Below are 18,646 nucleotides of genomic sequence, written 5' to 3'. Positions count from 1 at the left end.
AAACCAACTTAATAAGGCCTATGGTAATGGTCAATACTCCCCACTCGAGATGAACTTTATGGGGTATCAAGGCTCGTTATAAACTGGACAGTATTGAGCGTTGTGACGACGTTTTGTACCAAAACAGTTCCGACGCGGGCGCAGCGTAGACCACCCGTGTAACCGCGATAAAAGTTTCTATCGTCTTATCACAAAACTGTTTACTTTCCTAAAAATATTTAAACCGAGTAAGATAATGTCATGTTTATAACTATTATTTGACATAATAAGGTGATTTATAAATTCCGACTTTAATGAATAGTTATGCCCCTTTTCAGTTGCGTATATTAATTTCATGTTGGTTTTGCAGGTGGAAAAAGTGGTCTGTCAGCTAGCTCTAGTCGGTCTACTAGCCCTTTGAGCCAAGGGGTGGTCAGTTTCATACCAAGAGCACCGAACACATCATCTGGGTAAGCCGTTTACACTTTTCTGAAACCTCACTTTAGAAAGTCAATCATTTCATTTATTTTAATAACCACTGTTTACAGGTCGCGCCCAAACTCCTCACTTTTGGCCCCAGGAAGCAAAATCCCAGCTAGTCCATTCACACAAACTCAACAACAACATTCTCAAACATCGGTCAATCAAAATGGGACGCCGACGAAGCATTCTATGCTCGACAAATTGAAACTTTTCAATAAAGACAAACCGAACAATGACAAGCAACATAGTAAAAGCACCGCAGTATCAAAGAGAACTAGCTCTTCCAGTGGTTTCTCGTCTGCCAAAAGTGAGAGGTCCGACTCTAGCTTAAGTCTTAATGAATCAAGCAACACTCCCAATGCACATATCAAATCCTGTAATTTATTAGGCCCTAAACCGATTAGGCAACAAAATGATACTTTATCAAAAGACAAGTCTGGTAGAAATGTAAAATCAAAATTAACTAATTCTAAAGCCATTAAAGAATCTTCCACAAATCTGAACAAGTCAAATGTTAAGTCAGCCAGTAATGACAAATCGAGAAATAGCCCGAAGCTTCCAGCTCGAGACAAAGAGTCTAAACTAGCTGCTCCTAAGTCAATAAGTAATACAAAATTAAATCAAATAGACGATCATCCGAAAAACGTAAAAGGAAAGCTAGATTCAAAGATGGTCAAACTATCAGGAAGTCAGATAAAACTAGGCGAACAAAGGCCTGAAAATAACACTGAAAACGTAAATCCAAAAAATCAAGTAGCCAATCCTTCCACACCGCCGGGTGGACAAAGTGTTTCTTTACAAAATCAAACCGGAATACCCAAGCCAACTGCAGCAGTTAAGGGGACGTTCAAGATTTCAAAAGATGAAAGGAGTGTTATTCACAAGAGTACAAATAGTCAATTAAGCCCTATACAAAGCAATTCTAGTTTAAATTCTACCAACAATGTAAGTGCACTTCCGTTCAGTAGAGAACAATCGAATTTAGGCAAGGAAATTTCACAGAAACAAACCTTGGCTGTTTCTCCTATGCCCGTTGTCAATTCTGGTAGCCAAAACCCAACATCCCAAATGACTGAGAGTTTGCATTCTAATTCCACTCATAGCACAACTGGCCAACACTCCAACTCAAGTGACAGCAGCGTGATATACAGACCCTCCAGTGAATCCGGATCTGAAATGTCGAAGGCAACATCTAATAGTCACTCTGCAAACAAAAGAATAGACATGAATACTACGTACATCAATGAAGTCATAAATGAGGCAGAAATATCAGAAAAACACGCAGCTCAGAGACGACTTTTAGAGAATTCTGGACTAAAACCATCTTTTCAACATAACTCGCCTTTGTCAGAATTAAGTAAAAAACTCGAAGGAGAAAGCAGATCCAGCACACCGTCACATTGTCGCGACAACTCACTTGGTGATGATGAAAATCCGTTAATGAACGTGATGCCCATGAGGCCTTTACTACGAGGATATAATAGTCACCTTACTCTTCCGATGAGGACATCAGGGTTATCCCAAAAGAACACACCAGGTTATCCTCATCACGCCAACACTGTGAAGGCAAATTTCGGTAGGGAAAACGTAGGATTACGCGATCGCATGAATTACGGTCCAGGTTTTTCTAATCCTGACTATTGTGATATGGAAATAGCATCGGGTTATTTATCGGATGGTGATTGTTTGAGAAGAATAAATATAAATGACATGGATCGTGGCAGAAACAACGACATGATGGACGGGTACATGTCGGAAGGTGGGGCTTCACTCTACGGGCGTCGCGTCGCCTACCAGCAACCCCCGCAGTTTCAGCAACTAGATGAAAGGTAAGTTTTTGGCTGTATAGAATTATGTATTAATATTATTCCTTCTTAGGTTCGCCAAGCTTCCCTCAACAACGCCGTGACAGCAGTGACATAAAGGACGTTTTGGATGCGAGATTAATTGTCAGCGCGGGTGCGCGTTTATTAGAGTTTCGGAGACGCCGGCTCTATCGACTCAAACTTTATTGTCCATAGTATTTGCCACGGTTGTAAAATGAAATTCTAATTTAATCTACACTAAATTAATTTGGCCATATTTGGTAAGTGTCGTATTTTGAGTCGAATCGTTAAATATTCTGAATTTATGCAAATGGCAAGTGTTTTCTATGAAACTTTAATTATTTTTGGCGCAGCGAAACTTTGTGGCAAAGCGAAAGCCTACACTGAGCCTGATTTACGTTACGTGAATGTGAGCAAATCCATTTTCCAATGACGTCGGGCGAGCGTCTCACTCCACAAGTGGTCGGTCGCCTTTCGTCACTATCAAAGTTACATAATATGTGTATCGACCTGATCTCAGTTCAACTAGCCCGCAGGAGCCATCAACCTTTTACTTTTTCTTATTTCGTACAGTATGTAAAATATTAAATTTCCATTTTTCATCATTGGTACCTATGTGACAGAAAGAACTGACAGAGACTTGTTAGCTAAAAACCACTTGGTGTAAGTTACGAAAACAGATCTGGTTTGTAATCCACCACATAGCTCTTGTTCCATGATGGGATGATTCGGAGTACCTACTATTTAATTAATTGAACGTAATTTATTTGATCATCGTCTTCAGACTAAACACTCAAATACGATTGAATCCGTATAGGGATATATTTATATAAATTAAATACTTTGAATAATCTTATAAGGCGAGGGTGAGCATCGATCTGAAGAGGGTCCGCATTACACACACCTCTAAGCCGGAGGTTTACATCGAGCTGACGCGCCCGTACCCACGACTCTTAGCATCCGCCAGTCGTCCGCGGCGATCTTGCGCTCCGACCGAGTCATTTAGCAAAGTTTGTTTAGCTATTGCAGTGAACAAAGCATTCTGTTGATACCCAGAGTGTTACTCGCGCAGCGCACGATCGGTCGGAGCGGTGAGGACTCGCGCGGCGCACTCACACTGTCGCATTACTAGGGGAGAGGGCGGGGTAACCAAAATCGATACTCCTACGTCTCACGTCGTCCCTGCCCCGCGCCTTCTATTTACAACAGCCACGACACTAACCACCCCCAACAGTACCGCACCATTCGGGACCTTAATGATCCTCAGCATAAAATTGTTCTTTCGACGCTACGACAGATTATTTCCAACGCTTTTGCAATCGTGCTTGACGATTGCTATCATTTTATTCCCACGTTTGAAATAATTTATTTTGGTCAATACTAGAATTAGAATTTTATAATGTAGTTTTTGTGTTTTCGATCTTATACAACGAAATTAAAAGACTTAAATTCTTGTTGTTGTTACTCTAGGAGACCACGGACTTTTCAAAATTATTTGTACCTGAAACTGTTTAAAAGATTGACGGTGGTTATGGTTCGAGTGTAGCGGTTAGTGGACTCGGTATGGAGCGGGTTCGGCGTTGGTTGGGCCTCGCCGAGAGGACGCCGGCGGCGGCGGCAGGGCGGGCGGCACTCGGCGCCGCGCTCTGTCGGCGAGCGGGCGCGCCGTACTCGCCGCCCGCGTTCTGCACGCACGTGACTAACTTTCCCGATTTCCTCCGCGAAAAATGTTAATCTGTTGCCCGCATCGATCGCCCAAACGCCAGACGTACGCGCGCCAAACCGGCAATCTGATCACAGCTGGCGCCATACATCTGGACCGCACTTAACAAAGGATCCGCGGGAGGAAAACGAACATACTTTGGCTAACATTTTATACTGCGATTAATATTCTAATAGTTAAACTCTTGGTGTTAGATAGTTATTAAGTGTATTCTACTCGATGTAGTGGACCATACGCGTTGTGCCTTTTTATATGTTAGCTTGAACCAGGGTGAACAAATGTAAATTGAACATAAAGCTCGGTTTTTGGTACGCCACGATAATAATTTTGTAAGGATCAGTGTTGCCTTGCTACGTGTCTTTGCTTTTCGCGGTAGATGTTGTAAGCTTACGGTGCTTAATATATAACATATAGGTACATTAAGAAGACATATACTTGTATTCTATTCAACTTGCCCACTGCTGCGAAGCCAACATGATTTCGGTAAGATTTTGATGATATGTATTTTGTGACACTACGAGTATGTAGGTAAATAGTTCTTAGGTTCATATTATATGAAGCCAAGACTTCGTGTCGAGTACCAGTTAGCAAGTTCTAGCAACTGAGCCATAATATTTGAATACGACTCTATTATCAAACGCTTTAGAATGTGTTCACATATTAGAACCCATAGCTGATTTAACGTAGCTAGCGTGGTCTATAATTATATTTCCTTTACTTGTTAGTATATGCGCGTTGTGTTACTTCTTCTCTACTTAAGCAAGTGTCTGAAGCTGCTGCTGACGGTCATCTACATTTCAAAACCAATGTGGTTATAATGCTTTTGTCTCCTGAAGTTATCGTGAACTTTTTTCTTGTTTCTTTTACAACTAAGTTACTGCAAATTTCATATAACTAGCCACGAGGCTTGTAACCTTGCAGACATCTGGTGCCGCGTAATGTCAATGTATCGCTACTTTGTGACATGTGGCCAACACTCGCAATACAATGTCAGATACCTAGATATCATTTTATATAAAACATTTTTTGAACAGAACGTATAATTTAAAGTCTTAGAAGAAGTAAAGTTTTGTTTTAGTAAATTAATGTTTCTCTCTTATGGATACGTTTGCGTTTCCGGAACTTTTGAAAACTTCTTAAACTAAGAGTAGAAAATCTGAAATATTTCTTATTCAGTGGTAAATCCCACACTAAATCGTATTTAACAAAACATAAACTCTCCAAGAACAAGTTTTCAATATCAAATTTCAAACTGAAATTTTTAAACATTGGAAGCTTTCGTTCTGTTTCGTTCGTCCGATACACGAATGTGTACACGAATAGTGTAGGGTATTTGATAAACAACATTATGTACAGTGGATGACGTTCATATAATAAGAAGCAGCCGGTAATCTGCATGGTTATGAAACGGGGCCGAACGCGCGACCCTCCGTCGATCACGACTATGGTTCTCAATTTCACTTGAATTCGTAACGTTAAAACTTCCCCTATTTTTTGGGAATCTCGCTTGCATGGCTATAGATATTATTTGGTTTAATTTGGAAATGTTGGAAATAATTCTTCATTTTATTCTGAATTTATTTAAGTCGTTCCCGAACAAGAAACACTTTTCAGAAAGCTATTTCATTATGCTTTTGCTGGACCGTGAAATGATTATACGAGCGTAGCCGTTAATATTGATTAAAATAAAAGAACAATATGAGTTCCCAATCCGCACTGGGCCCGCGTGGGAACTACGGCCCAAGCTTTCTGTGCCCATCAGGGGAACGTATATAGGCTGGGATGATGATGATGAAAAGAACAATTCTTATCATCTACAAGGTGTTAATTAAAAAACTGAAAACCTCAGGCACCCCAAAAATATTTTTACAGCTTAAGAAGTTGATTGCATTTATTTCTGAATACCTTAATTATTTTAAAAGATATTCGTGTGTGCTAAAAAAATAATTCTACTTAATTTCTAACTCTACACTCATAATTTGTATTTGATTTGTCAGTTGCGCTTTGACGTTTTTAGAAGAAAATCACACATTGACAGCAAAACGGCCAGTATTGAATTAAAGAAATAGTATGCAACCTCGCTAAAATATTAATTGGCGCTTGTTGCAGTCCTAACTTTTAGACTGGGCACAATAAAAAAGGGATTTAATAACACAAACACAACCTAATTTAAAATATACTGTAATCGATTCTACTCTAGATTCTAAACTAGTGGGTAGAGCTCATTTGTATAAATTTGAATTCATGACAAAATATTTTTTGTTCAAAAATTCATTTTTAATACAAACTTTTTTGTTGACTGTATTTGCATTATCATCCAACTTATAGGTACTTATACCACATTTCAATTCGACCCGACCACTAGAAGTAAATCAAAATTAGCTTGCAAGATTTGGAACTGACAAATAAATAGACGATGTATCTGAAGTTAATAAAAAACTAAAGTACAAAGAGCTGTTTAAAACACTTTAGTGTAGGTATTGAAAAAGTAAAAAAAAAAACACTATCGCCTACCACAAAACACTTGAAAACTTGCCTAGTAGAGTTTTCTATGAACTAACACGTGCCAAACACATATTAGGTTTAACGGTTATATTTATTTTTTTGTAGAAAACGCGATAATATATAGCGATAATATAAGTTTGTATTGCAACACATAACTTAGGAATAAATTAAGAGTTATCATAATAGTTATTATAAGTAGGTATTCTTTAATTTCCAAGTTCTATCCACTTCAGCTTATACCAAACGTGTACTGTACGGCTACTTTTAATTTTAAAAACTGATCGAAATAGATTTAAAATCGCGCCAAGTAAATTAATAAGATTCACCCATCTCTAAGAACGCGTAAATTGAGTACTGATTATTTTTCGTTAAGTATACATAGTTTTTTTCATATCTAAAGTAATTTAAAGGTCTGTATGCAATATGTACGTAACCGTGTACGCTTAGATCTTTTAAATAAGGTACGCGCGAATTTCAATGCGGTTTTCACCATTAGTTAGATATTTTTTAACCGAAGATTTTTATTATAGTATACAATTTACAGGTTTAGGTCTTACCTTTTTTTCAAATTTGCGACCGAGCGTAACCGTGTTGGGTCCCTAGTTAGAGATTATAATTCAATACGATGTTGATATTTCTACGGCCAATCGGCTTTCAATATAATCTGTAAATTCTACTAAAAATTCCGACGTGAATTCCTAAACGCACGGCATTGCCCGGAGCTGGGGTAAACGATCGTGCGTACATACAACCCCGTCGGCACAGGGCGGGTATTTCGTGAAAGAGCATACAATCGATGCCTGTCGAGTAGAGCACGTAGTCATAGCCTTTCGCTGTTTGTGAATCATGGATTCGACTGTTTTGCCATCACTCGGCCCGCATGCTCATTCGATTAGAGAGCCGATCGTCGATTGCGGCCGCTGATACAGAGACGAATCAAATTAGATGTTGTATGACTATTTTGATCCCACTTTATGTAGTAAGTTTTAGCGTGGACGTTTTGTGGGTAGAAAACATGTAGGTGTTTCTGGGAATTACGGTCCCTTAGTGTAATTGCCCAGCGGGGAAAGCGTTTGCCGGCAATTATGCTTCGAGTGCAATTTACGAAATTTGTGAAACTTCTAACAATAGTTCACAGGATTCCGGGATAATTTTGCTAAATCTTATCCCGTAAATGTAAATAAAAATGTGGATTGTTATAACTACTAGAGAGTTAATAAGTGGGAGAGATTAAATTTTTTCACGAGCTATGTTTTTTTTTTCATGACTACATCTACCTTTAAAAAGCCATGTTTGTTTTACAGTGACAGCATTTCGCCGGCGTGTAGTAATTTCTTGTCCTTAATTAACTAACATTAACTTAATTACTAAATAGCAGAAAAAATACAGCGTTCGGAAACTTTTTAATTAAAGTTAAATTACGAGTAGGAGTATAATGTACGAGTTCGGTAAACTATTTTTTAACTTCACTACGGGTATTTGCAAAGAAAATGGCATGTAAATACCTCCTGTTACGTAAACGATGCTGATGTTTCCTTTTTAATAATTTAATGAAGATTTTTAAAATCTTTTTTCTATTTAAGAACTATTCAAGTGCTAAAATAGTATGTACCCATTCATAAATTTCAGAACACTAAACTAAACGTAAATATAAATTATATATTTTCTTTCAAAATATGGCTTTATGTAGTAGGTATCAAAATACGCTTATTATAGAATGTTTTGATAAGTAGGTGTCTGTAACAATGGCTAATAGAGTTATTGTTGTGGGAAACTCATCTAGGAGAGCATTATAGGAAGTTTGTTCAATGGCTGGTCAACTTGTTATTGTACTCGATTGCAGACGAAAGGTGCAAAGGAAGGAACGCAATTGTAATTTTCACAGTTTACACGCTTCATTCAAAGATAGGTACCTAATCTTATCTTCTTCTTGAGTATCTAGGCGCTAGGTGAAAATGAACGTCAGCGACATGAATGGGAGGCCCCGTCATTTAACAGTTAGGTAGAAAACTTTTATTGAAACAAGTTCAATTATACACTAACAGTAATTAATTAAAAACCATTGTTCTTGCTCTACTGCTGTTGAAATATGAGAAAATTTTACAGTTTTCCAATAATAGGAATTAAAAAGTTATGTCAAGAAAGTGCGCATTCATATCTACTAGGCAACAAACAGTTTTAAATAGCTGAGTAATGTTTAATGTATCTATAAACCATTTCCAACTTGCAACAACCAAGTTGGAGCCTAAATATTCAATTTAATTCAAAATCCACTGGAATACTTACTGTTCAGGATTTAAACGGATTTCTATTACGGTGAATTAAGTAGATTAGCCCTCAGATGTCTACTATACGTGTTAATGTTTTTAATGACACTTGAAACTGCCTTGGTCGTTAGTTGACTGACTTAGTTTGTTTATATTGAATTCTAAAGATCCGAAATACCGAAATCTTTTGTAAGCAGTTCGTTCCGTTTGTTTGCTCCACAATGCAAATAATACGAAACAAAGGTATCAAGCGTGACTCAGTAAGATTTTTAAACGAAGTCACTCATTAATAATCAGAAGTTTTTGAATCTATTACGAATAGTACGAAACTATAAAGCTATTTTACTTCATAACATTTGTGAAGAAAAGTTTTCGCACACACTGCTAAAATGTTTAGCGAAAACTCTACCAAATCTTTAAAAGGATCTTCGTACTCTACATATAATTTGAGCTCACAAAAAAGCAAATAAACGAAACCATTCATTCCTAGTAAATAATAGTGGGTAGGAAGTAAAGAATAATGAGACGGCTGCTCACTTCATAGATAATGAGCGCTACGGTGTGAGTCGACGCTTTCAGGAGATCCGTCATCATTAGTGGGTGGCTTCAGGCACTGTGTTTTCATTAAAACGCCAATGTTCAAATGACAAAACCGCGAAGACAAAGACTTGCGGCTTGCCGACGTAGATTAACGGGTCCTTTGCTTTTGCATTTGCCGTTGTTTGCTCACATGCACAATACATATACACTCCAATACCTATGGTCGTTTGCTTTCCGATATCCGGTGACGAGTTTGGTTAGAGCTAGTTCGTTGTAAGACTTGGCCGAATGCCACTGGACCTGAACACGAACAATACACTGGAATGGCTCAACGCCAAATAGCATATCAGAGAGCAAGTGACAGAATTCAACTCCTCAAACCTATTGCTCACGGCAGCCGTGAGGGAGGATCAATAAAACACCCGTTTCGCTGCATCCTGTGTCCGCTTTAAATAGGACACTGCGGAGTTTAGTTGGTGGCTAAGTAAGCTCACTGCGAATACAGAACTGTTTTTAAGCTTTATAGCGGTTTACTTAACCTGCTCTGAATACTGCTTGAATGTGCTCAGCTTGGCTCCATTCCCTTTGCAAGGGTTATATCCACAGTAGTTTCAGTTCGGTACGGTCGGTTATAATAATTCGTCTACTTCCTTAGCAGACGAAAGCCGCAGTAGCATACAAGGTGTCTTCAAATTCTTGTGAAATATTTTGTCTTTGACTTGGGTTACTTTGACTGTTTTTTATTGTGTTTAACAAATGTATCTATACATTGATCGGTGTTCAAAGTTTACGGCGCCGAATGCGTGATAATAATTTGAATTAATAATTCCGAAAATCTTACCTGCAGGACGTTCATTTAACCTAGCCTAAGTTCTGCTGAAATATTTTGAACGAACTTGACGACATCCCGTAAATAGTATAAGTCAAAGTCAAAATATCTTTATTCAAAGTAAAGTAAAGTAAAAATACGCCAAATACTGTTTATCAATAATTTTATTTTAATATTTTATTTTTCCTATGGTATAAAATTATATATCACAGAATGTTCCGTTCGTATAGACACTATTTAAATAAATGATAAAAACATGATATTTCGTAATCTTTTTCGATGTTATCTGCATTACAATGCAGCATCGAGCTATTTAAAGATAAATGAGCTTGATTCGCCGGTACAGAGGCTCCATTGATCTCAAATGAGAGCAGTGAGGAATGATTGATGTGTACGCTCAATACAAGTGTTATTCTCAAGTAATAACTGATATAAAAGTACTTAGAACTAATATAACTCCATCATTCTGCCTAAGTAATTAGGTTTTTGTAATCATCGGGTCATGTACGTATTTATACATTTACAACCTAGAGCTCTTCAAGTGTAGAGTGAAATAGGCTGTTACTGAAATATATAAAGATGTACTTATCTCACTGGTTCTGTAACAGCCTCAGCTAAAGGGCCTCATCTGCAATTTTCAAGCGACCCGGTGGGAACCGAGTCGTTACGTGTCAGCCACTGGTCTCTTCTAGCTCTCACATGGCATAGGTACCTTCACAGAATGTTCATATTTTAAATAGCTATACAAACAAGTACAACGCGAAGTTTGTAGGCACTCAGGGAGGAATATCAACTACACACAACATTATTTTAAATATGGCCCGACTGTATTATAGTATGCTCCTTAAATTAGGTCAAACTTCGTATCATATCGCCAGTGCAGCTCACTGAGCATTTATCTGAGCAGTCAAAGTGGTGGAAAGAAGATTCGATATTATAGCAGAGTTGTATTATACGAGTACCACTACACAAAGAAAAATAATGTAGGTACTTATTGTTTTATTACGAACATCTCAGTAGTAGCTTCATTACTGTCAATTCCTTAACCTAACCTAAAAAAATATTCTTCCATCAAATAAGTACCTACTTAACCTGGACCTCTTTTACTCGCGTTAACTTAACTAGGGATTAGAATAGACTCTTATCTACTTACTAGCTTTTGCCCGCGGCTTCGCCCGCGTGGAATTCGGTAATCGCGCGCTACACCCTCGGGAACTATGCATTTTTCCGGGATTAAAAGTAGCCTGTGTCATTCTCTGGCCCATAAACCATGTCTATGCCAAAAATCATGTCGATAAGTTGCTCCGTTACGACGCATTTATAATATTAGTATGGATTTCATTAGAGTGATGCGAAAAATACAAAGCAAGTGCTAGGTAAAAATAAAGGAGTGACGAAACAGTCTTAAAATAGTAAACTACCACCTTATTAAATGAATAAAGAACAAAACTTTAGAAGATATTTTATTTATTAACAATCAAATATAAATATTGGAAAATGTAAGGTATCAGAAGCGTTCAAAGCGGTTAAACAAGAGGCGAAGTTAACGAATACACCCACTCCGCTTAGGGAAAAACTCATCGAAAGGTTAAATATAAATAACACCCACAGTATTTGGACATTCGCTTCAAGCTTAAATTATTTATCATAAGGCATGTTTATACCTACAATGTTTTAGAAGAAAAATGGATAAAACGGATAAACGGAACGGACCTATATAGGTTTAGACATTTATTCCCATAAGACCATACAGTTCACTTATATATATGAGATACAAAAATATTCTAAAATAATAATAAACTCCGCCCTGACCTTAATATTATGTATAATAAAGGATATATTTTTTTAACTTAGCTTAGAAAGAAAGGATGCAAATACTTTAACATCTTTTGTAAACAGGTACTTAGGACTTACCTAAATTATAGCATAACTAAAAAACAATTATGTAAACTTAAATGATCTTTCAACTCTGAATGGTTTTTGTGTGCTAATTTCAAATTATTTATTATAATTATTTTGGTTATACCATTAGTACCACGTACCAGTAGTACCATCAGCAAAATAAGTGGTCTATCAATTTTTGAACAAATTCCTATCAAATGAATATGTCGCTAAAGTCGAACTTTCAAATTGGCAGACACGTCTATGAGCATTATTGTTTATGACATGCAAACAATTATCAACTTTAGGGTGGTAGACCACATATTTGGCTGATCCACGAGCAAAATTTTCTGCCCGTAGTACTATGGGAAGAAAATTCTACTCGTGCTACACTCACACTGTAGTAAAATATTTTTAGGCTTTCTCTTTTAAAATCAAATTCTACCCGTGGTATTCTCACATTGTATTAAAATATCTTTAGGCTCTCGTCATATAGAAAACGTAGTTAACAGCACTCTGTTATGAGTTGAAAAAATCACATTTTTTTTTCACTCCACACCATTTTGTCACAACAGTGTGACAAACAGGATTTTTTTCTCGTTTGTTACACTACTGATTTTTCTGCACCATGTATGTCGGCGGCGGCGGCGTCGGCAGCGGCAGCGGGGAAAAAATCCTGTTTGTCACATTATTGGTGCGACAAAATGATGTGAAGTGAAAAAAAAAACACTTTGTTATTTAACTTTATTTTCTAAGATGACGAGAGTTACTACGAGAAAAGCCTAAAATATTTCACTAAAATTTGAGTAACCGTACCACGGGTAGAATTTTCATCCCATAGTAGGTACTACTAGACTGCTTGGTAGTACTACGGGAAGAAAATTTTGCCCGTGGTACCACGTGCAAAAAAGGGTAGTACAACAGGCAAAAAAGGGGTAAAAATACCTTTTCGTGTTTTTACTTTGACACCTACACCTCTACATACAGTCACTAGATTAGACAAACAATCCCTTTGAAATCATATAGGTACTCACTGCTCAACATATAGAAAATTTGTGAAGCGTTTTATTTTTACCTACTTATACATAAATATCGCTATGCCTTCGCTGACTCATTACCTACCGTCGGTCGGGGATGGCTTCCCCCTACCAGCATTTTAATTTCAATAGCCTCTTTTTATGTAAAACTCAGCTATTTGAATATCTGTTGGTCCCAGCACTTTTCCCTCTTAATTTTAATTTATCGGGCAGGACACATTCAGACTTAATTTTTTTAATACTTTCACTAACGTCTGTCAGACCGGATACATTTTTTTTAATACTTTCACTAACGTATGTCAGACCGGATACATTTTCAAGTGACTTCAGACGACTGCTAAATTATGTTTCCAGTTTCCAACAGTACTGAATTCCTTGAAACACGACGCAATCAAATGATTTACTCGCATTCACGTACGTCTTCAATTATCAATGAAAACCATCATTCGTTCTGTTAAATTCAAAGATTCAAAGAAAATCTAGCACATGCCTCTTATAAAAAATCTTTTCTGGTTTCATTCAAATACGAATAAATGAAATTTACCGTGAAGCTTGCTAGAATAGAGCCACTGATGGTTTATAAAATTCTTCATGATTGGTTGAAACGATATTATGTACATTTAAATGCCGCTAACTATTATTATATCGAGACTTGAAAAGCATTAAGATATAGCACCAGGTTCGCATGTTCGGAATTGCCAAATCCTTGTGTTTCCACAGACGCAGCTCGCGCAGTAGAGGCATGGAGGGCGGCAGCGGCGTCGTGTACAGAGTAGTGGGGCGCACGCGCAAGGCCGACTGCGGCCAGCAGACCGAGCGGCAGCCGCCAGCGCCGCGGCAGGATACCACATGGAAGAAATACACCGACTCGCCCGGGGTAGGAGCGCCGCCGCTGGTACGTGATAATTCACGTCACAGGCCCTATACTACCTACGAAGTGCAGAATTCGAACATCGTATCTTGCCGTCCCGCTGACGTTAATGTTATTTATTGCAAAAGTGAGAGGGAAGGTACGATACGAACTTCGATTTTCGAATTTCTTATTAGTCCCCCAGTCCTTCCTTTGTTCCAAGCCATTCATAAAATTACGCGGCACCGAATTAGATCATTTGAATACTACACTCTGATACAAGTTGTCATGAAAATCGCATTATTTTGCTAGCGTGTCCTAAATCGCCAAACAAATGTCTGATAGAGTATTTACGATTTATGTATCTATCTACTAAAATTATCTCGACGTTTCGCGTAAATAACAGTACTTGGACGACAGAGCTTTGCTCGGGCTAAAACTCGGTAACAAGCTAAGATTGTTTTTTTATAGATGCACATATATTGATGATGATATTGTGCATCTACCTATATTTCAGTTTTGTGTTTGTAGAAAAAATTTGGAATTGAAATAAAAAATACAAAAAGGTTCCAAAAAAAACAATCTTAATTTGATTGCTTAATAACGACATCTCTTGTCCGGGTGAGCGGTTAGTTCCAATGGAATGCCGAAAGTTTCTCGATGAGGGCTACGGTATAGATGTCGCTAGCGTCACTGCTTAAGTGGCTAAATAAGAAACAAACAAGCTGAGATATGTGGTGCATAGGGGAAATTCGTGTCTGTGCCGTTGACCAACAGTGGTGTAGGGGCATAGCACGCGGTACGGAATACCGAGGACCTGGGTTCGATTTGGTCTTATTTTTCTGGTTTTTCTGTGCATCTATATTTCAGTTTGTATTTTCAATTTCGGTAACAAGCGTTTTCCCAGAGATAAGACCAAGCTTAATCGACTTTTCATCCCCGAAAACCCAGAAATAACAGTTATAATTCATCAAAGAACGTAGGTATTATTTTAACACCCAACTCTGGTTTCAAATAGGATTTGGTTCGTTAAAATCGTTGTCATGTCTATCTTTTTGCTAGCTTCAAAGCTAGAGCTACGCTCGTTCCGGCTTAAGCCGCCATGTTTCGGTAATCCCATTAATTACATTTCCCAGCAATTTACAGTAACAAATCGTGTTTGTTGTCAATTTAGAGTATCGTTTATTAATTGATTAATTACTTCGGATATTAGATCATGATCTAAACCTAGAATCTAGCAAAAAACAAGTCGCAGGTTCGAGATTTGGGATAGAATCTGTCACGGTTATAAAATATAGTACTTACCTATCTAAGACTTCGAATTTATACATGAGAAATAGGTTCCATTATCGTAAGGCGGTGAAACGAACGATTTAGGAACGGTCAATAGTATTCAGCCACTGCGATTTTTCTTGCAGGTTTAGAGTCTTAAGATTATCTCTGCGTATTTTTCTTCAGCTGGCGAGCCACGACTATTTGTAACAATCGGTGGATACTAGCTAGTTGGGGGACTGTTATTAAAATCACCTCTGTGAAAATATTATTCAAAAGACACTGTGTTCAATTTGAAATGCGAGTGGAACCGGTAAATTCTGTCCTAGTCAATTTCACAAGTCAAAAATTTATCTGAACGGTAGTTTTGTAGCGATCACAAAATGAAACTATTTTCGAGTGATATATTCAGGAATTTGATTTTAAAAATCTACCGCTTCTTTATTTTTTGTTTCTCGCCTGATAGTCGTTTAATCGAGGTCAAAGATTTTCTTTACACTTTACTACCTGGTCGCTGTCACTTCATGTTTGAGCTTTTGTATAAAATTATCAAATGGCATACAGCGAGAAGGTACTGAAGTGTAAAGATATCTTCGACCTCAAGTGTACTTTACACCAGTGTAAATATTGGGCGTGGCCCCTTAGGACTTAGGGATCCACAGAACTTCTTTAGGGTGGGCATAAAATACTAATAAAATACAAATCACTAAAAGAGCGGGAGCTAAATGGGTCGCCAAGTTCTCACACCAAAAGGAAGTTGCACCATGATAAAGATTGTAAACAAAACACTACACTACACTGTCCACCCTGTGGTGCATTACACTGACACTGACAACCCACTTCACCATATACGAGTACTGCACTAGTCCAGGCTCTAGACATAGCCTATCCAGCTTCACATTAACTACTCTGCCCTCCTAAGCCGAAAAGTGCTATCTTAAAAAAAAACGCTTCTCTGTCATATTATACATGTGTGGCAGAATGTTTTAAGCTGCACAATAGTAGGTACTATTAATTAATAACTCAAGTGTTTTTTTGTTGAGATAGCGCCTTTTGGCTTAGGAGAGCAGTACTGTTGCCATAGTTATTAATTTCTTAAATATCCCTACGTCGTTCTAGAACCAGCCGGCGCAGGCGCCGCCGAGCCCGTCGCACGGGCGCAAAGGCGAGCGCCGCGCAGGACACCACTCGCCCCAACACCACAAGCGGGAGAAGCTCACAGCCGCCCAACAGTTGGGCATTGTGACACACCCTCAGGTTTCTAACTAATCTAAATCAGAGGCTTTGTTGTCAAACTTGGAAACACAATAATTTCCCCCACTTCTTTCTGTCACACGGTATAAGACAAAGGTAGTAAGAGATAGTGAATGCGATCGCGAAGTCAGCGCGTTAGATAATACGGCCTTAGATTTTTTCCGCTTTGTTCTCTTGGAAGAATGAAAAACTATTACGTATAGCTTGCATACTAATGTTATAGCTTAGGCCGTGTAATACGTGAAATTCGTAATAAGCCGTCTAGCATCCGTCGGCACGCAGTCCAAACATATAGATAGTTTAAGTTATCAATGCGTAGAAGTCAATAGTTTAATTACAGAGAAAAACTCAATGTGTCTGTTCATTATATTTACAGTAACTATATAATAATACTTGTATAGAAAAGGAAGGTCGTCTGACTGGCTGAATTATAGTAGACTGACAATATCAATGACAGATATATTTTTTTACATGGAGATTCCTGTTACACCACTGTTACACTGTAGGTAGTCGAGGATTAAGCCTAGGTTTTGCTAAATTTCCACGAGACAGAATCAAAGTTCTGAAGCGGAGGGGCAATTGGCCATGATCTAGTGTTAAAATTCTACTTGATACAAAATTATGTATGTATTCTGAACTATTGTTTAGAAAGGTAAAAGTTTTTCGGATATGCGGACAGGGTTTGATTTAATTTTAAATAGAAATATGAAATTCTTAAATGTTGAAAGAATATATTTTTAAAAAACATTTCTTTTACAGTTTGCCGCAGCAAACTCATCAACTCAACATTCTTCAAGAAACGCCAGCAATCAGGTATACCTCAATAAATCACAACTTCGAACTTGCTCGTGGCTTTTCTCGTTAAAAATCTGGATTTAAGTCTGGATTTAAAAATATCCAATAAAAGTTAGCTACCGATTTTTAATTTTTTAATACTACATCGTTGGCGGCTGGTACCAAGTGCTCCTACTGCGAGTGCAGTAGTAATTGGATGCTTAAGGTTATGTACTTAGCTAAGTACAGTACCAATTGACACAACGAAGCGCGTATAAATATCTGATACAACTCTTTTTTCTAAAGCCGGTAGGATGTGTGTATTTTGGCATGTATGTACCTATGCATTTATTAATGCAGATGACATAGGTAGATACCTACTTGGCTTGTCTTAAATAATTTTCGTCTAGTCTCTTTGAGATTCCTGAAAAAGGAACACAACGACAAAACTGGTGCTAACATTTTAATGGATACTGATGATAATTAATGATAGGGACATAAGCGACATAAGGCAAGTAGGTGACATGTGATGTAGCGACGATTGTTGTAAACAAATTGCACATAGCACTTAACTATTGAAGAGCTAATCTTTGGAATCGAAATCATAACACTTAACTTCTTGGTAAATGTTGGCATTTTCGTAATGGGGACAGATCTTTGTATATCTTTATTTTCTTAAAACAGTTACAGATGCAACGTAACCGCAGCTACCGACTGCCAATACATTTCCATACATGTTCACTGCAATCGGCAAAACTGCAAGCGAGCTCCGATTTAAATGTATTGACGGTCGGTAGTTGCGGTTATGTTGCGGTTGGAATGGTCGATCTACTTACAACATGCCTAACTTTGGTACCTATATCAATATTGTTTGTGACAAAAGCGAAGGAGAAACGATGTTGGGTCTATTAATCAATTTAAAAATCGACTCTATTACAGTCTTAACAAATCATGAAGTTATAATAGCTTTGATTGGAAGCTTTTTTATTTTAATCTTATCTTGCACGTCGAATATCACACTTCTAGTAATCAGGAGTAAATAAAATAATGTAATGAGGGCTATCGTTTTTTGTCTCACTAGATGGCGCACTGTTGCGTGAGGTTTTTAAGTATGGCTTTCAAAGTCTGTTATTACGGGCGTGAAAACAAAGTTTAGATTAAAATCATATTTAATAGGTACACCTTAAAACCGTACCATAAAAATATCGAGCATGCCAGTGTTGCATAGTCCCCGTTTTGTTCGGAAAAAGGGAGGACAAAGGTTTTGCGAAAGACAAAACTGTCTCAAAACACAGACATTCATTGCCCCGGAACGCATATTTGCCATAATTAATTTCAGATATTGCAAAATATTCACAAAATTATTCTAATTATAAATAAACCCGCGTAGCTCACCCAAAAACTATGAGATTTGACATTTCGGAGA

General features: G+C 37.7%; 1 protein-coding gene across 12 annotated transcripts in view; it reads left to right on the top strand.

The window, feature by feature from the left end:
- The window catches only part of sick (sickie), a 266,050-nt gene that overhangs the window by 198,411 nt on the left and 48,993 nt on the right, over window positions 1–18,646 (top strand). For 11 of the 12 annotated variants that reach the window (XM_074086211.1, XM_074086135.1, XM_074086168.1 and 8 more), the window contains 5 exons: window positions 350–449; window positions 528–2,291; window positions 13,791–13,965; window positions 16,312–16,449; window positions 17,206–17,259. In XM_074086211.1, coding sequence (XP_073942312.1) covers window positions 350–449; window positions 528–2,291; window positions 13,791–13,965; window positions 16,312–16,449; window positions 17,206–17,259 — 2,231 coding nt within the window. The remainder of the gene's footprint in view (window positions 1–349; window positions 450–527; window positions 2,292–13,790; window positions 13,966–16,311; window positions 16,450–17,205; window positions 17,260–18,646) is intronic. The other variant, XM_074086146.1, reaches the window with a different exon arrangement.

Source organism: Choristoneura fumiferana, chromosome Z, assembly GCF_025370935.1.
Source record: "Choristoneura fumiferana chromosome Z, NRCan_CFum_1, whole genome shotgun sequence".
Lineage (NCBI taxonomy): Eukaryota > Metazoa > Arthropoda > Insecta > Lepidoptera > Tortricidae > Choristoneura > Choristoneura fumiferana.
The sequence above is the reverse complement of the archived record's forward strand: the minus strand, read 5'-3'. Positions and strand labels throughout refer to the sequence as shown.